Below are 18213 nucleotides of genomic sequence, written 5' to 3' on the forward strand. Positions count from 1 at the left end.
ATGTGTACACTTACGTTCGTGTGTATGTTTTTTTTTTTCTTAAAAATAATATTATAGAGCATAGTTTGTAAAATAATTGTTATGTGCATATGAAAAGTTTGGTTATTTGAACATATATTAATTTTATAAATTAATACTCCTACTAAGAAATAACTACTACAACATTTCTAGAGAGGAATAATTTTTCCTTATTTTAAAGAATATCTATTCATAAGGAATGACTATTCTATGTAATAAAAATATGAGAATAAATTATGTAAGGATGTGGTGTAAAACCCATATTTTACCCCTCCAATTCTAACGTGCCACATCATCTTATCACATATTTAAGAATAAGCATAACAACACCCAATCGATTCTAATACTCATATATAAATCCAACCAAATTGGGAGTTTATTAAGATGTTATTAGATATAGTATGATTTAATGAATTTAAAGCAAAATGTTGATATGGCAATCACTTATTGGATGTTGTAAAACATAAGTTTTTTTTTTTTTTTTTTTTCATCCCATTTTTACCAAATTCAGACTCAAAAAACATAACTAAACTACTGAATAGTTAAACCATATGACTAATTATTACGTTACAGTACCTATTACAGTATACCAAACATATCTTAAGTGCATACATAGACATGGTGCCCACAACTTAATTCCTCGTCCTCAATGAGAAAGAATCCTTATAGTCGCAGTTTTTTAAATGCAGCGCTATAGGCTGAGACTTATGGTGGGTTTTTTAAATCTATAGCCACGTTTTATAAACATAGCTATAGCCCTCATTTTTGGTAGTGTTGTCACCATAAATAGAACAGCTTGATCACTTGACCAAGAAATAAAAAAACAAACATTTTATTTTATTGAAAAAATGCGCTAAACCCCCCCCCCCCCCCCAAATTAACTTTGAGGCAGTGGACTTAACACCCTTTAAAATTTTATTTTAGGCAATTTAGTACTGAATTTCACACTTGCTAAATTGGTACTTATGTAAGTTAGCTGATTGTTAAACTAATGTTTTAGTCACATGTAGGGTTGTCCTCGGGTCGGGTCAGCCCGGGTTTAGGCCTAACCCGCACTCGACCCGATTGGATCAGGTCACTGAAAAATTGACCTGCATTCACCCGAAATACGGGTTGGATCCACTGAGTTAGGTCATCCGTTGAGGCGGGTCGGATTCAACAGTTTGGCAGGTTTGGACCACATTGGGCCAAATTTGTAGATTTTCTTGGATTTAATTTTTTGGGCCTTTTTGGCCAACATTATCGGGCTTTCTAAATTTTGTCATATCAGATTGGGCCTTTTCTTTATATCATTTCTTTAAAAATGGGCCTCTACTTGAAGCAATATCAGTCCAAATTTATACTTCCCAGAGCTCATATATTAACATTTGAGCACAAAAAAAAAAAAAAATACAAAGTAAAACCTAAGCACAATAGCAAACAAATAAAAAACACACAAAATACCATTTTTTACCACATGTTAAACATCAATAGCATGTAAAACCTGGGCATTAATCAAACAAACAAAAACGCACAAAATACCATTTTTTTTACTACCTGTTAATCATTCACACATTACAACAAATATTTTCCAAATTGCCTAAGCCTAAAGGCCTGGGCATTGGGCAATACCTCAAAATTGCCTCAAGAAAACTCAAGGATATAAAAGTCAATCTGAACATATTAAACCTGCTAACCATTCCACACATCAAGTAATATTCCAAAACCACACAATAGCAAGCATTGCTACAAATACTAGAGCATCTTCATAATTCCATATATATATATATATATAGTAAGTCATAGAGGCAGCAAAGAAGGCAGTTACTGCACAAGTCTGTAAAGCAGTAAACCACCAAGGCAGTAGGCAATATTCCGAGTAGTATATATAATTAGTTACAATTATGAAATATTATAGGTATTTCCAAAAAATAGCTTTCCTAATGCAGTAAAGAACAACTCTATTATCTATAGTGAACAAGTCCATAACTTATAGAAAGGAAAGCCTACATAGATGCTAAGTTTTCCTTCCTATAAGCAAGAGTTCATGTATAGTTATAAAAGCTATACATCTGTCCAAAAAAGCTTTCAAAATATATCCAAAAAATTGCTTCCTATACAAAATGTGACCTTCCTTCCTCCTACAATACAAGGGGAAAAAATATTTATCAATAATATATAAAGACAAAGAACAAAAACTATAAAATGACCAAAAGAGAAGTAACCAATATCAACAAAAATTACGAGGGCAGAAACATACCTGGTCAGTGATCATTCATCAATACTAACTGTGGTATAGGTCCCACCTTTTCTTGAGTAGGAACTAGAACTTGCTGCTGTTGTTACTTGATTCAAAACTAGAAAAGAAAAAGTTAAGGCAATAGATTAAATTTTGCTCAAGTATAAGACACATTTAATAACACTTCATAGACAAGAAGTTTGGAAGTTAAACATATTACCTAAGTCATGAAATTCATCCTTTAAGGCCTCCATCTCGTCCTTTGACTTGCGAAAAAAAATTGGGACATGGGCTTGCAGCCAGTTTTGAGCACAAACAAGATTTTGAACCATAAGAGGAGAGAGTGAACTTCGAAATGGATTAAGCATGCACCCTCGGGTACTAAATGCCGATTCAAAAGCAATTGTAGAAACAGGTATAGCTAGCACATCCCTGGCCATTTTGGACAGCACTTGGTACCTATCTGAATTGGCCTTCCACTACCCCAAAATCTCAAATTTCACATTCCTTCTACTCTCACAATTTTCAGCCAAATATTTTTCAATCTCATTGCTACACCCTATAGACTTCTCAACCTTTAAAAAATGCTCATATCGAGAATTAACCATCACATATGGATTAGTACAACCAATTGTATCACCTTCTATGTGTGTCCTCTCACTCTTACTTGGTACTGCCACATTTTGTGAATCAACACAAGAGTAATAATCATACAGCCTATCCATGGTCTTCCTCACCAAATCAACCATCTCATCAGCCATTTCATCCTTATAAATTTCAGAAAAAGAAAACTTCAAAAACCTCATTTTCTTTCTTAGATCAAGAACCATAGCCACATACAAAATCTAATTAATTTTATTCCCTTTCCCTCAGTATTTTTCAAATTTAGCTTCCATTTTAGTTGACATATTTTTCAAGAGATAATTTTGAGATTTAATTAAATGAGCAATATTCTCTTGAATCACAAACATCTCATTAAAGAAGGTATTTGAAGTAACATGCAAAGAACCAGAGAACTTCTTTTGAATGTTCAAATAGAGTGTAAAACACCTATGAACGATTAGACCTCCAATTTACAAATTACCAATATAAGCTTATAATCAAACAATGTATGTGCAGAACATGAAAATAAGCTAAATCAGAATTGGCAAAACAATCTAAACCGAAATTAATCATAACCACAGCAATAATTTAAAGGCAAAGATTAAGGGAAGAGAGATGCAAACACAAAGACAACACAACGATGTGTTATCAAAGAGGAAAATGAAGTCCTTGGCGAAAAAACTCTCCGCTGCCCTCCAAGCAGTCAATAATCCACTAGAGAATAAAGTTGGGATACATGAATAGCAGAAGACCCTCCAAACCTAATCTACCCAGTGCACCTAAGCCCTTCAAGCTTCTTGCTCCAACAAGGTTACGCCGAACCTTGTCTTCTCTAGCTTACCGGATCCCGCAATCGCCCATTGCATCAACCAAAATGAATTGGCCCCTTCCGAACTACTTCCCAAATACCAAAATGTCTCTTAATAGATATGGGTATGGTGAGATAAGGATTTGGCTAATGTATCTCTCAAGGATGTATCAATGGAGAGGGTGAGAGTAGAAGATTTTGGAGAATTAAAGGATGAAGATTGTGGATGAGTCAATCTTATTTTTCTTTAGGGTTTCTCTCTCAAAATTCTCTCTGGAAACTCTCTACATTTCATGGGTATAAGGGTATTTATAATAGGGTGAGTGAGGAATGCGAACAGTCAAGTTTCTAACAAACAGGGCATTCTGGCGGCTCGAGCTCACAATTGGAACTAGTCGCGAGTTTGAGTCACGAGCTAATTGCCTGGCCAGTCTGGAAATTTTGTCTTATAGTGCTCCAGCTGGCATGACTCTTCAGCTCCCTTACAAGCTTCACACGTGTGCCACCTTTGGTGACTCGCCAGTCGCGAGATCCAGTCGCGAGGCCCTTCTTGAGTGCACAATCTTGAGTTTTTCTTCACACTCTCTCACATTCTTACATGATTCCCACCTGAATACAGGGTTTCTAAATGCTAAATTACAAGCAAATTTGACACGGGATAAAGCCAACAAAATGATTGAATAAATTCAACCTTACATCTTTGTTACATTGTAAAGTAGTTTCAAGAAACCCACAAATGTCCTACAATTTTGAAAATCAGCCTCACAAGGAGATCCTAAACCACCACTATTTTCCTTGTTCATAAAGTATGAAGAATAGCTATCATCCTCAAAGTCCATTCTTAGGAACACTTTCTCAAATTTTTCAGCAGTTTCTAACATAAGGTAGATAGAGTTCCACCTAGTAGGTACGTCTAAACTTAATAAACACTTTGATTCAATACCTAATCTCTCCATAAAATTCCTAAAAGTTTGATTTCTATTTGGTAGGGACTTCACATACCTCACCGCTTCACGCACCCTAGCAATGGACGCATCAATTTCTTTCAAACCATCCCCCACAATTAGATTTAAGATATGTGCACAACACCTCATGTGCAAGAACTCATGTTCTAAAACAATCCCCTTCCAATCTTTAGTTATTGTTTGTAAAAATTTAATGGTAGCACCATTAGAGGAAGCATTATCCACTGTTAAGGTAAATATGCCATCAACACCCCACTCACACAAACACATCTCAATCTTTCTATCTATAGTCTTCCCCCTATGGTCTTTAACTTGACAAAAATTCAGAATTCTCTTATGCAAGTTCCAATCATCATCAATAAAATGACATGTGAGGGACATATAATTCAGATTTTGAATACTAGTCCATGTGTCCGTAGTAAGGCACACCCTACGACCTTTCAAGGCTTCCCTTAGTTTCTTTCTCTCAACACCATAAATGCCAATCACATCCCTAACTACAATTTGATGAGATGGGATATCCCTAATTTGCAACTTAGGTTGTAAGTTAGTTGAATATCTTTGAAGCCCATACCCTTCAACAAACCTAAAAGGCAACTCATTTATTATAATCATTTCAGCGAGTGCCTTCTTAGAAACCTCAACAATAAAGGCTGTTGGTACAAGCTAAAACCCTTCCTCCCCATTCATTTTGGGTTCAAATGCTAAGGTTTATTGCCCTTTAAATGCATCTCTATTAGGGTTCTTAATACAGTTTGGCACATGATTCAATAAATTAGTAGTACTATACCCCTTACTATTAGCACGATAAGTTTTTTGGCAATAATGGCAAACAACCTTAAATTGATCCTTACCAATCTTTATTTTTTCAAAAATGATCCTAAGCGATAGACTTTTTCCTATTATTACCACAATCAGTAGTTATCTCACTCACCTTAGCTTTACCATTAGGTTTAGGTGGAAGTGCCTCAACATTAGTTGGAGTGGCAATAGGTTTAGCTTGGGCAGTGGATTTAGCTTAGGCAATGGGTGTTGTTTGGGAAGGGAGTGCATCACTAGAGGGTTCTATAACCTAAAGACATCAAATTTAAGCATTAGCAAACAACCATAACAATAATACTACTAACCCAGTAACAAGAATACACACAAGTGACACAACAACAACAGGTCAAAGCGACAACAAAAACAACGACAAAAGTAACACACAAACAATAACAAGAAGTTAAAAGAGAAACAACAGAAGAGAAATGATACCTCGGAGAACTCTTAGTTGTTAGGGATTCAACCTTGAAAAGGAAGCAAAAAGCCTACTTGAACAACTTTCAACTCCTGTATAAAATTTGGATTTCAAAATTTTAAGTTAGAAAAGCAAAATGAATCAAACAAATGAGTAACAAAATACAATCAGATACAAGTATATTGATCATAGAAAAAAAAAACAAAACAAAACAAGGAATAAAACAGGAAGATAAGAAAATAAAAATGTGTTTGGATTTCATCTTTTTAAAATAGGGGTTCATATTCTTTTTTTATTTTATTTTATTTTATTTTATTTTATTATAGTGAAGATACAAGTATATTGATCATTAAAAAAAAGAAAAACAAAAACAAAACAAGGAATAAAACAGGGTAGATACAAATCACACTCAGAGCACACTAAAATAATGAATCAAACTAACTATAATGTTTGTCTGTAAAGAGTAAACATGAAAATAAACACAAAGCACACTCAGAAAAGTGATAACTCAAGTCTTCGAAAAATGATAACACAAACAAACATACTCAAATTAGGGGTTCCATATTTGAAAAGTGATAAATCAAGTCTTTGACATAACAAATCAAATAAAAAAAATTAGGGTTTCATCTTTGAATCCAATCTCTTGGTTAGTTTTGGTCCCTAATCTTTAAGTTTTAAATCATTTGAACAAGATCCCTTAAATTGCTTTTCATATGATTCTTATTACTTATAAAAAAAAAAAAATCATTTGAACAAAATGATAAACCCATATCACAAACACAAAATATAGAAAAAGAAGGATGGAAAAGGAAGAAAATTTACCTGATCTGAGACTAGGAAGCTGAGACTGAGAGGCTGAGAAGACCCATGGTGGAAAGTGGAAACAAAGTGAGGCGGCGGCGTCAGGTGAGGTGTGAGGTGGCGGCAACAGCAACTAGCAACGCGGTGGAGTGAAGAAAGATTTTGATATAAAGGAGTAAAGGAGTTTGTTTGTTTCAAAATAAAAAAGAGAGATTTTGAAATCAACCCTTGAGACTAGAGAGACTAGAGAGTAGAGAGAACTCAGAGAAGACCGATTTATAAGAGAGAGAGAGATGAGGGTTGAGAGTCTTGAAACCTTGAGGTTAAGTTGAGTAAGGAGTAAGGAGGACTCATCATGACCATGGGCATGGGGAAGTGAAAATATGATTTTGATTTGAAGTGTAGTCGACTAGTCGTTCTAAATCTTCTGATGAAGATTTTCTTTTGCATGGAAATTGTGTAATATCAATGCTTTTAGCCTTTTAGTCCCATGACTCTTAGCAACTCAAGGATTTGATTTGAAACTTAGTGTGTAGCACTAAACAACTCAGTGCTTTTAGTCCAATCAGTACTCATCTTTCTTTAGACTTCACATGTTCTATAAATAACCAATATATATATATATTTTATTTGAAACCATTGGTTAGGTCGGGTTCTATGGGTTTTAAACCCATTAACCCGCTACCTAAACTGACTATTCGGTTTTTATTAAAGAGGGACCCAAATCTGACTGACCATGGACTTCGGGTCCACTCGTTGTCCTCAGGTTGGTCGGACTTGGTCGGTTTGGTTGGGTCTTTTACCCGCTAGACAGCCCTAGTCACATGTGGACAAAACAACTCCTAGACCTAATAGCAAAGGATTGAGATACATTTAAGAGGAGAAAGAAACTTGGGTTGAGTTGAAAGAGACCTAGGAGATTGAGGATTGGATTAGATGGCACTGTTTGTGGTCTTGTAGGATTTGGGGGCATGGAGTTCATGCTTTCATAGGACAACCAGAGCTAGAGTTGTGGGTTCAGTTTTATATTTTTCATGCAAGAGAGAGAAAAATGCAATTTAATTTCTTGAAGTCTGTGTTTTCGTGAGAAGGATGGAGTGGTGATGGACACAGATTTTCAAAAGATGTTTGATCTTATTTTGCAAGTGGTTGTGAATGGGAACTTGAAGGAGGATCAAATGATTAAGATTGTGTTTGTGTTTTGTGATATGGGAGAAAGGGTATGGGTTTGTGGTACTTGAGATTGTGTTTTGGAACTTGAGTTGAGGTTAGTGGTAGCACTTCCTGCTTGGATTTTATCTCCATGAATTGAAAGGGCCAAACATTCATGCAAAGCTTCTGGGTGATCTAGTTCTACTATAGTGGAAGACATTCACACGTGGAAATTGGAAGGAATATTCATAGGGAGCAATGGGCTAATGATAGGTACAAAACAATAGTAGATAAAACAATATTACTATTTATTTGGATATTAACATTTTGCTGGAAAATTATTCATTTTTCAAAAAGTATTTTGTAAAAGATTATTTTATTTTCCTATATTTAGTAAAGACCTTAAAATAAGTTTGAAAATTATCTCTTGACTTCTCTTATTTAATTTCGCATGAGATATAGTTGATTTGTTAGAATATTTTAGTTGAAAATCACTCTATCTTATGCTAAGCTAAATAAGAGAAATTATGAGACAATTTCCCTTTGACTAGTTTTTTTGGGGTTTGATTTACTTTTAGTACTTTTTTTAAAAAAAATCTTCTTTTGTTTTAATGAAAGATTGCTACACCATCCACTAACTAAATAAAAGGTGGGATCAAAACTCACTATCACTTGCTATTGTATATTTAAAACAAAATGACAGGTCCAATTAAAAAGGTATTAAAGGTAAGCCAAACCCATTTTTTTATGATACTACCAAACACAAAAAATTACAAAAAACTATCTTCTTATAAAATTTTTCATTTAAAAAATAGAGTCTAAATATTTTTTTTTAATGTAATTTATGTGAGAAATGTTACGTCCACGATATTTTCACAATAAATCATAGGTAATAAGTTATTATTAGCTCTAATTTGAATTTAAAACTTAAATTACTTTTTTCTCACTAATAACAATTTATCACTTAAGATTTATTGTGAAAGTGTTATAAAAATGTTATGGACATAAAATTTTTCTTGAATGGTATCCCAAAAAAAAAAAAAAAAAAAACACTAAGGGACCCAATAACACTTGCAATATATTAAAAATTAAATTCTAGAATTTGGCCCACAAAGGATAAAAATTGCAGCCACGAAAAAACCCAAGCCTTTTGGGTTTTTAGTTTTTGTTTCTCAAAAAAAGAAAAAGAAAAAGCCCAGCCCAAATAAATAACGTAGGAAGGCTTCCAAAACTACGTAGTTTTAATAGTAAAAAAAAAAACCGCACAACCTTAGAGGCCATAAAACCCAAGCATTAGGGTTTTTCTGCTCTAGCCAGTTGGTTACCTCTGCTTCTCTCTCACAACACCAGCAGCTGCTGAAACTCAAAATCACAGCCAAAGGTATGATCAAATCAAAACTGCCCACAATTCATTTACTTTTTTATTATTCAATTAAAAATTAAATCTTTCTACATCATTGTATATTGTGCTCTTCATTTTACTCAAATTATTTGCTTCCTATTACAACCTTGTTGTTCATAAGCTGTAGAAACCATTATACAAACCCAAAAACAAAAACTTTAGTGTAATGTAATCATTACCCTTTCAAGAATGAATCTTTTTGTTAAAAAAAAAAAATGCCCATTTCGTTAATAGTGTTTTTTTTTTCACCTATATTTGTTTTTGTTTTCATTTGGGTTTTTATTTTAATGCTTTGTGAAGGTGGTAATGGCTTCTCATTCGGAGAAGAAGAAGAAGAAGCACCGGTCCAAAGGCGAGGATGAATCAGTTGCCCAAATTGATGTTTCTGAGAAGGATTTCATGATCAAGCCACAGAGCTTCACTCCTTCCATTGACACCTCACAATGGCCAATCCTTCTCAAGAATTATGATCGCCTCAACGTCCGAACCGGACACTACACGCCCCTCCCGTGTGGTTACTCGCCTCTCAAGCGCCCTATTGATCAATACATCAAGTATGGTATTATCAATCTTGACAAACCTGCTAACCCTTCTTCCCATGAGGTTGTTGCTTGGATTAAACGGATACTTAAGGTCGAAAAAACTGGTCATAGTGGTACCCTTGATCCCAAAGTCACTGGCAATCTCATTGTTTGTATTGATAGAGCCACTAGGCTTGTTAAATCCCAACAGGGTGCCGGGAAAGAGTATGTTTGTGTTGCTAGATTGCATTCTTCTGTGAATGATAAGTCTAAGGTGGCTCGAGCACTTGAGACGCTTACAGGGGCCGTGTTTCAGAGGCCTCCTTTGATTTCTGCTGTCAAGAGACAGCTTAGGATTAGGACTATTTATGAAAGTAAGCTTCTTGAGTATGATGCAGATAAGCATTTGGTTGTTTTTTGGATTTCTTGTGAGGCTGGGACTTATGTTAGGACAATGTGTGTGCATTTGGGGTTGATTCTTGGGGTTGGAGGGCATATGCAGGAGTTGAGGAGAGTGAGGTCTGGGATTTTAGGGGAGAAGGATAATATGGTTACGATGCATGATGTGATGGATGCTCAATGGGTTTATGAGAATTATAGGGATGAGAGTTATTTGAGGAGGGCGATTATGCCGTTGGAAGTGCTTTTGACGAGTTATAAGAGGTTGGTTGTGAAGGATTCGGCTGTGAATGCTATATGTTATGGTGCTAAGTTAATGATTCCCGGGTTGTTGAGGTTTGAGAATGAGGTTGAGGTTGGGGAAGAAGTGGTTCTTATGACTACTAAGGGTGAAGCAATTGCATTGGGGATTGCGGAAATGACCACTGCAGTGATGGCAACTTGTGATCATGGTGTGGTGGCGAGGATTAAGAGGGTGGTGATGGATCGGGATAGTTATCCGAGGAAGTGGGGGTTGGGGCCAAGGGCGTTGATGAAGAAAAAATTGGTCGCGGATGGGAAGTTGGATAAGCATGGGAAGCCAAATGAGAAAACACCTCAAGAGTGGGTGAGGAATCTGGTTTTACCGACTGGTGGGGATTCAGTGGTTGCGAGCCTTGCTGCTGCTACTGAACCATCTGTAGTGGAGACAGAAAAGAAAGAGAAGAGTAAGCGGAAGTTTGAGGATGAAAGCACTGATAGCCCTGTTCCTGTTTCTTCCAAGAAAGCTAAAGTTGCCGAGGTCCAAGAAGTTGAGAAGGTAAAGAAAGTCAAGGAAGAAGATGTGGAGGTTGAAGTTGAAAAGAAAGAGAAGAAGAAAAAGAAAAAGAAGGATACAGAGGATGGTGATGAGAAGGCTGAGAAGGAGAAGAAAAAGGAGCACAAAGTTAAGGTTGATGCTGGTTCTCCCGAAGCAGAGAAGTCTGAGAAGAAGAAAAAGAAGAAGGACAAAGAGGCTGAGGATGGTGCAGGTGATGGTGAGGCTGCTTCGACTGAGAAGAAGAAAAAGAAGAAGAAGAAGAATAAAGATGCAGATGAAGAATAGGTGGAAGGAATGAATGTATGCCTGCCTATCTGTTTCCCATTTCATCTGTAATGAGTCTTCATAGTTTTGTAACTTTTTGATGCATTCCTGGAACTAATTTTCACTGTTTAGCTTTGAGGCTTTTTTCTCTATCTAATTTGATTATGTCAATTCGTCATTATTTAAATATTTGTTGACTTTTTCCCCTAACTTGAAAGGTATGCTAATTCTTTCTGATATAATGTTTGTGGTATCTGCTATGAAATCAAATTTTAGTCTGTAGATATGTCTAGTTGAAGCTGCAGTTATGTGTTCTTATATGGTTTGAAATTAGCTTGTGTAAGGATGCAATCAGTTAGTATTTGAAATGAAAAATAAATTGGATTTTTGTGGTTCTTACATTGATTGGCTAACCTAATTTGCCAGTGTTGGTTGTTTGGCGTTCAAACCCCACCTGTCCACTCCTCCCTATTTACCTAGTCAAAATTGGAAATAAAAAAATTGAAAGTGTTGGTTATCATTGGAATGTTAGCTAAGAATTGAGACTTTTCCAGTTAATAATCTTCCCTGGCCTTAAAAGAGTGAGGACGCTCAAATGGATGCTTCCTTCCTGGATTGACATTTGTTATTGCCTGCATAATGGGCTGCCAAGTTTGCTGATTTTTGTATGTGGTTTTTGGTATAGGAGTGAATTTGTAATATGTGGTCTTCTATGTAAAAGCTTACTTCTATTTCATCTTTGATTTCATGAAATACAGTTTCCTTTGTTTTATCTACTGTGTGGGGTATCTGAGCTAGCTAAGCAATGCCTTATCTCAACTAGTGGAGTTTCTGAATTCATGAACATAGAAGGGAGTTTCTCTATACTATGTTATATTTATTGCTGTGTATTTAATATTCTTAAAGGTCATGTGACGGTATATGACTTCTAATGAAGTTGAATGGTTAAGATTTAATAGGTATATGTAAGATCAAGAGCTAGGATTCTAGGGTTACTAAAGCCTCTTGTGAGACATTGTAGGCAGCTTTTTTCTTATCTATTTTATGAAAGTTTAGATTTGGATATTTCTTGAGCTCTTTGAGCCTAGCAAATGATATTTGATTGTTCCAACTTCAATGTTATTATTTTTTACTTTGCTTTGATCTTGTTTGTTGTTGGAATCTTTTCTTAAACCCTTCTACACCACCTAAGTTTTCCTCACCACATCACTAACTCATGAGTCATGTTTCATGACATGGGACAAATTCCAAGTGAAGTTGTGTAAATAAACTATTCTTAGAATTTTAATATTAGATTAATTCGTGAGCTCTTTCGTCCGACCCCAAACCTCTTTCTACCTTTTTAGCAAGATGAATGTTCCAGAACTAATTGGAGACTTGCAGTGCTGTTTCAACTTGATTGGATTGAATTTATCTTCTTAAATTTTTTAGTTTTTTCTTCTGCAAATTATGTTGCTAAAGATCAAAAAATTTTCTTGGTAGCATTTGTAATTTTGCGTTAATACCATGAATCAGCTGCAAATTGTTTTGTGAGTACAAGCAATTCCTCTTTGAAATCATATTTTCTCTTAGTTCATGTTAGCTCCTTGTGCCGGTAGCTTGACCTCAGCCTTTAACTTCCTTCAGTGATGCTTTCCCTTCCTTGCAAAGGGAACTTAACCAACCAATAAAATGACAGCAGAAAGGACCAGACCTTAGGATGAAAAGGAAGAAGGGAAATAATGACAAAGAGGATGGGCATGTAGTTCATTATAATTTGGTATTGTAGTTCATTATAATTTACACATTTTTGACATGTTTTGAACATGGAAGGTTTGATTACTTTTTTCAGTAACATGTTTAATATCTGCTACAAATTTTAGTTTATAGATATGGGCATGCTTATTTGATGTGTTTAAAAATAGCTTGCCAAAGAATGGACATAGTTAGTGCTTGAAATGAAAGAAAGATTAACTTCTTCTTTTTTTGGCTCCATGATTGATTGGCTTATCTAATTTGCCACTGTTGGTTGTCACTTTTCACTGGAATGTTAGCTTCGAGTTGAGGCATTTATTGTCAATTTTTTTTTTTTTGAAAGGCAATGAAAATATCATTAAACTATCAAAAAAAGTGTAAATATTATTCTTAATTTACACTGGATAATAATCTTATTGGCTCCTAAAGAAAAAGGAAGCTGCAATGGATCCTCCTTCTTAGGGCAAAGTAGAAGAGAGAGTTTCCCACCCACAAGAAGGCAAAGGAGAAGAGACAGGAGTGTCCAATGTTCTCCTCAAGATGAGGTGAACTGTTCATTCTGCCCTTCTCTAACCTTTTTCTGGTTATGTTTGTTCTGGCTTGCTTTGTAATATGTTAAGTGTGGTTGCATTTGAGTGTTGGTCATTTCTGTTCTCATATGAATTGCACTCTTCAATATATAGATATTAGGAAGATATGTGCAAATACAATAAATCAATAGTTGAATTAATCAATAGTTGAATTGATATGTTAAGTGTGCCTAGGCATGCATCTTTCATTTTTTTTGCTAAAAAGAAAGTCAATTACTAAAATTGATCACTTGGTCTTGAAGGAAATGACATGGAATATTCATTTATATACAAACACTATTCTTTTTTGATAAACACAAACACTATTCTTAAGGTGTTGTACTATGCAGACAGGGATAATCTTCTATTATTTCTTTGTCTTTGTCTTTTGGATAGATTTTGATTGAAACGAGATACTTCATTTAATCATTGTTATCACAGTTATGTATTTTTATAAAATAGAATTACATAAAATGTTATGTTTAAATGTTTACAATTGTTAAGAATCACATTAGATTATTATCATATTGTCCATTGACAATTGTTTTCAAACTGCTAAGAAATTGAAATAACTTATGTTAAATTTGAACTTAAAACCTTGTGCAATTGCACCAACCAATTGAGTTAATAGGCAAAGTATATTTTTATTTTCTGAGTCTATTAACCTTTTTTTAAATTATAGGTTCTTACAAATTATTTTTGAAAAATGTGTGCTTTACTTCAATCAGGGGCACACTTTGCTTTGCTCCTTGGCATTAGGAGGTCTATGCTAAAGTGCGCATGACGGTTTTAATAACGCTGATTTTTTTACAAAATTGATCCGATACTGTTATGGTACCATTGCTTTGCTATTTGAGATTTAAATAGTCTGTTTCCATGGTGATTGCTGCTTCTGCCATGATTGGGACAGTAGTCAATTTACATTTGCACTCTTTTAAGTAATTGAAGATACTTGATTTTGACTAGAAACTGATACTTTTGTCACCAGATTGACATAGGTGAGATTATAGATTTCTATATGTAATTTGTGTCTTGATGCATTGTATTGGATTTTTGCCATGTGCAGGACTGGTGGAGCATCTGAGAAGAAGAAATGAGGGAAGATCATAGCGTTTGAAATTTTGACTTCATAAAGTTCCTGGAATGATTTTTGTAGCTCTGTTATGCTGATAGTTTTGGTTATACATTTTACTAAGACCTCCATAAAGATGTAGAACTTTGTAATTTTTGAATCTTTTGTGATCACTGGAATTTCCATTGAATTCAGTACATGTTAATTAGCGGACTAGGATTGATCTCATTTATACAAATGTTTTGATTATGCGAGTGAAGAACTTTTATGGCTATAGAAGGATCGCCATTCAACAACGTTAGTCTTAATTGTGAATGTCACATTTTGGTGCCATTTATTATCAACGTTAGTCTTAGATGCTAAGGCTTGTTGATGGCAAAGGTTTACTATGATGAATATCATTTAGTGAAGATAGGGAAGCGGATGCTGCCGTGTCCTGTGAAAGGGCTCCTCCTTATGTCTCAAGCTATAGTTTGATTTTGGTGTTTATGTTTCATTCATTTTGCCTATTCCACTTCTTTTTTAATAAAATAAATCTGTGTGCTGCATTAGGCATTAGTACAATATCATGCTCTTTTTCAGATTAGCTACAAGCCTACAATATCATGTTTGGAGCCATGGATATGTATGTGCTTTGATTTTACTTGTGACTAATAAATCAGTGATGCTCTCCGTGTCTTGCTTTTTTGAAAGGCAACAAGCACTGTAAATCCTACAAAACAATTCCTACATGTTGCTTAGTGGATAAATTAAGTTGGATAAGTGATTTCACTAAGACTTGTTCAAAAGATGGAAGTTTTCTCAATGTAGTACCCCATTGAACAAAAATGCTGGCTTCTGCAGCATGTCAAGAATGATGGGCAGTGAAATTGATCTAGTTCAGCCTAAGTATTAGGCCAGCTCTAATAAGTGTAGCAGAGAGGGCTGGGTCGAGCTGCAGGGGCAGCAAAATTTCTAACCATTATCCAAAAAAAGGTGTAGTTGAGAGGTAGTCTGTGCAGAAACGGGTTTGCCATGTCCTTGTGGGCAACCTATGATATGTTGCTCTACTTCTAGTATCCTTGTAACTTAAGGTTGATTTTGGAGTCAGCCTCATTTGACGTTTGCAATTTTTTTTCCCCCCTCTGATGAAATGACAAGGCGGAGTCATTTAAAATGGTTTGGTCATGTTCAAAGTAGAGGATTAATGCATTAATAAGAAACAGATCAAAGCAGACTGAATAGACTGAAGTTGATTGAATTGGATGAAAATGGACCGAAGCGGACTGAATAGACTGAAGTGGACCGAATTTAATGGAAATGGACCGAAGTAGACTGAATAAACTAAAGTTGACCGAAATGGACTAAAGTAGACCAAAATGGATCGAAATAGACTGAGTTGTATTGAAATGGACCAAACCACCATTTTTATTTTATTATTGATTTGTTCTTCTAATTTTTTTTTTTGTAAATATTAAATATATTAACTGATTAATTTTACAAATGGATCTTGAACATTTTTTTTTCTAATAATATCTTGGATGGTTCAATATATATAATATTATCAAAAAATTAGAGAAATATATTAATAATAAAAAAAAAGTGATGCGACTGATAATGTGATTTAATAAGAGTATAACAATATTAAATGCTACATTTCAACTTTTAGATATTATATAACAAACAAACGTAAAAGGAAATCTCCAATTCTGCGTTTTAATCTTTACAATGTCGATTTGTATCTCTGTTTCTAAGAAAGCTTCATGCTTCTCCTAGAACAGTAGAATAGTTGTCCCTTCTCTTGGAAGGTGAGTTTGTATTCCTTAAAATAACAAAGTTATTTTAAGGTTTGTTGGGTTTTTCTTTGTGGGGTGGGGAAACACTTCAGTGTTTCTTTTTGCAGTATCCTCTTTCAGTTTTTTTCTCTCAGTTTTTTTTGAATCATCTAGAGGATTTGACCTCTAATCAAACGATAAAGCAGTCCAGTTTGAGAGAATAAGGTACAGGTTCAGGGGGGGAGAAAAGTCTTCACGAACAGAGTGCTAGACAAACCGGTGTGCTTGGCCCAGCGAACTCATCTTAGCAGCAAAATTTCTCACAAGTAGATTCCTCAAGATGGTGCTCTACAAACAAATTTGGCGCTCTACAAATGGTCTCAAAATCAAGCATTGTGACAACCATAGGGTACATGATGTCCCCTACAGATCCATGAATAGGGCTATGGTAGAAAGTATTTGTGAAACAATAGGAAGGAGAATTTTTAGGCATCCTATAAGACCTCCGCCAGTTCAGCGACAGGAAGGTGAATTTTTAGGCACAGTGGTTGTTCGGACTAGAGAAGGAGCAGCAATTATGGAAATCGAAAATTCAACGGATGACATTAATTCCAAGTCTGTTACAAATTCAAAATCTGTAATTGAAAAAGAAAGGGAATCTGAGGCAGGAAACGTGCTAAACCAAGAGAAACCAAATCCGTTATTCTCTCAATCAATTTCCGAAAATAATTGCCACGATTATTTATTCCCTCAATCACGTTCCGAAAATAAATGCCAAGGTGATTTATTCCTTTCACAACTCTTAGTTATTAAAAAGGAAATAAGGAAGTTTGATACAATGGGTACCAAGGAGGCAGGGCATACAAGCATAGCTAGCAGCGAAGGGGAACATGAGAAAATTCATAAATTCCCTCATGAAGTGGCGGGAAAAATAAATGCTTCCACGTGTAGTCTCTCTCCTCACTGTTCTATTGTGGAAGCTATAGTGACCCAAAAAGGGGGGTTTTGCATTCCATAGAATCCCACATCGCCTAAGGAAGCACATGTGAATGTATTTATAAGGAATGGTCTCCCTTTAATGTGTAGAGGCCTTTTCCCTAGAGCAACCTGGGGAAAAACAAAACTATGAGGGGTAGGGGCCCTAAAGTAGACAATATCTACACAATTGGGGTGGGGCCGTTACAGATGGTATTAGAGCCATGCCCTAGCCGGAAGTGTGGGCCCACACACGAGGACGCGTGTGCTCGAAAGGCGATAGATTGTAGTGACCCAAAAAGGGGGGTCTTACATTTCATGAAATCCTACATCGCCTAGGGAAGCACATGTGAATATGTTTATAAGGAATAATCTCCCTTTAATGTGAAGAGGCCTTTTCCCCAGAGCAACCTGGGGAAGAACAAAACCATGAGGGGTATGGGCCCCAAAGTGGACAATATCTACACAGTTGGGGTGGGGCCGTTACAGAAGCAGCATCCATGGACTTCAAAGAGGTGCTATCGTGGATGATCAGAACAAAACAGAATACAAAGTGATTCTCGGTCACGGTTTGGTCAATATGGACATATCGGATTCGAGTCAGAACTTACCAACCTTGGTGCAATCCAAATCAGGTCGCAAACATGGCCAAAAAACTCCTAACAGAATTCCAAGCGGTGCAGCAACCTTTCCAACCACAGTCCACACCAATCTGAGTTCATTGGAGAGCCCCTATCTTGGACATGGTTAAGGTCAATTTTGATGATGCACTATTCAGTTGGGATCGAAAATCAGGGTTTGGAGTTGTTTTGGCTAGATGTTTTAGTAAATTACACTACTCTCGTGTTAAGAGAGAGGGTAATATGGTTGCTTATGTTTTAACTCTTTTTACTTTAAATGTTTCAGATTATAGTGCGTGGAT

The 18213-nt window shown here is 35.5% G+C and overlaps 1 protein-coding gene across 2 annotated transcripts; it reads left to right on the forward strand.

The window, feature by feature from the left end:
- Window positions 1-9045: 9045 nt before the first annotated feature.
- On the forward strand, window positions 9046-14816 carry LOC126727397 (H/ACA ribonucleoprotein complex subunit 4-like). 2 transcript variants are annotated; one of them, XM_050433065.1, is made up of 3 exons: window positions 9046-9183; window positions 9505-11223; window positions 14557-14816. In XM_050433065.1, exon 2 carries the CDS (start codon window positions 9511-9513, stop codon window positions 11206-11208), a length of 1698 nt encoding a protein of 565 aa, XP_050289022.1. In that variant the 5' UTR covers window positions 9046-9183; window positions 9505-9510; the 3' UTR covers window positions 11209-11223; window positions 14557-14816. The 2 variants fall into 2 exon arrangements, with proteins under 2 accessions (XP_050289022.1, XP_050289021.1); XM_050433064.1 differs by lacking the exon at window positions 14557-14816 and having other exon boundaries at window positions 9505-11368.
- Window positions 14817-18213: the final 3397 nt, after the last annotated feature.

Source organism: Quercus robur, chromosome 5 (assembly GCF_932294415.1).
Source record: "Quercus robur chromosome 5, dhQueRobu3.1, whole genome shotgun sequence".
NCBI classification, from domain to species: Eukaryota; Viridiplantae; Streptophyta; class Magnoliopsida; order Fagales; family Fagaceae; genus Quercus; species Quercus robur.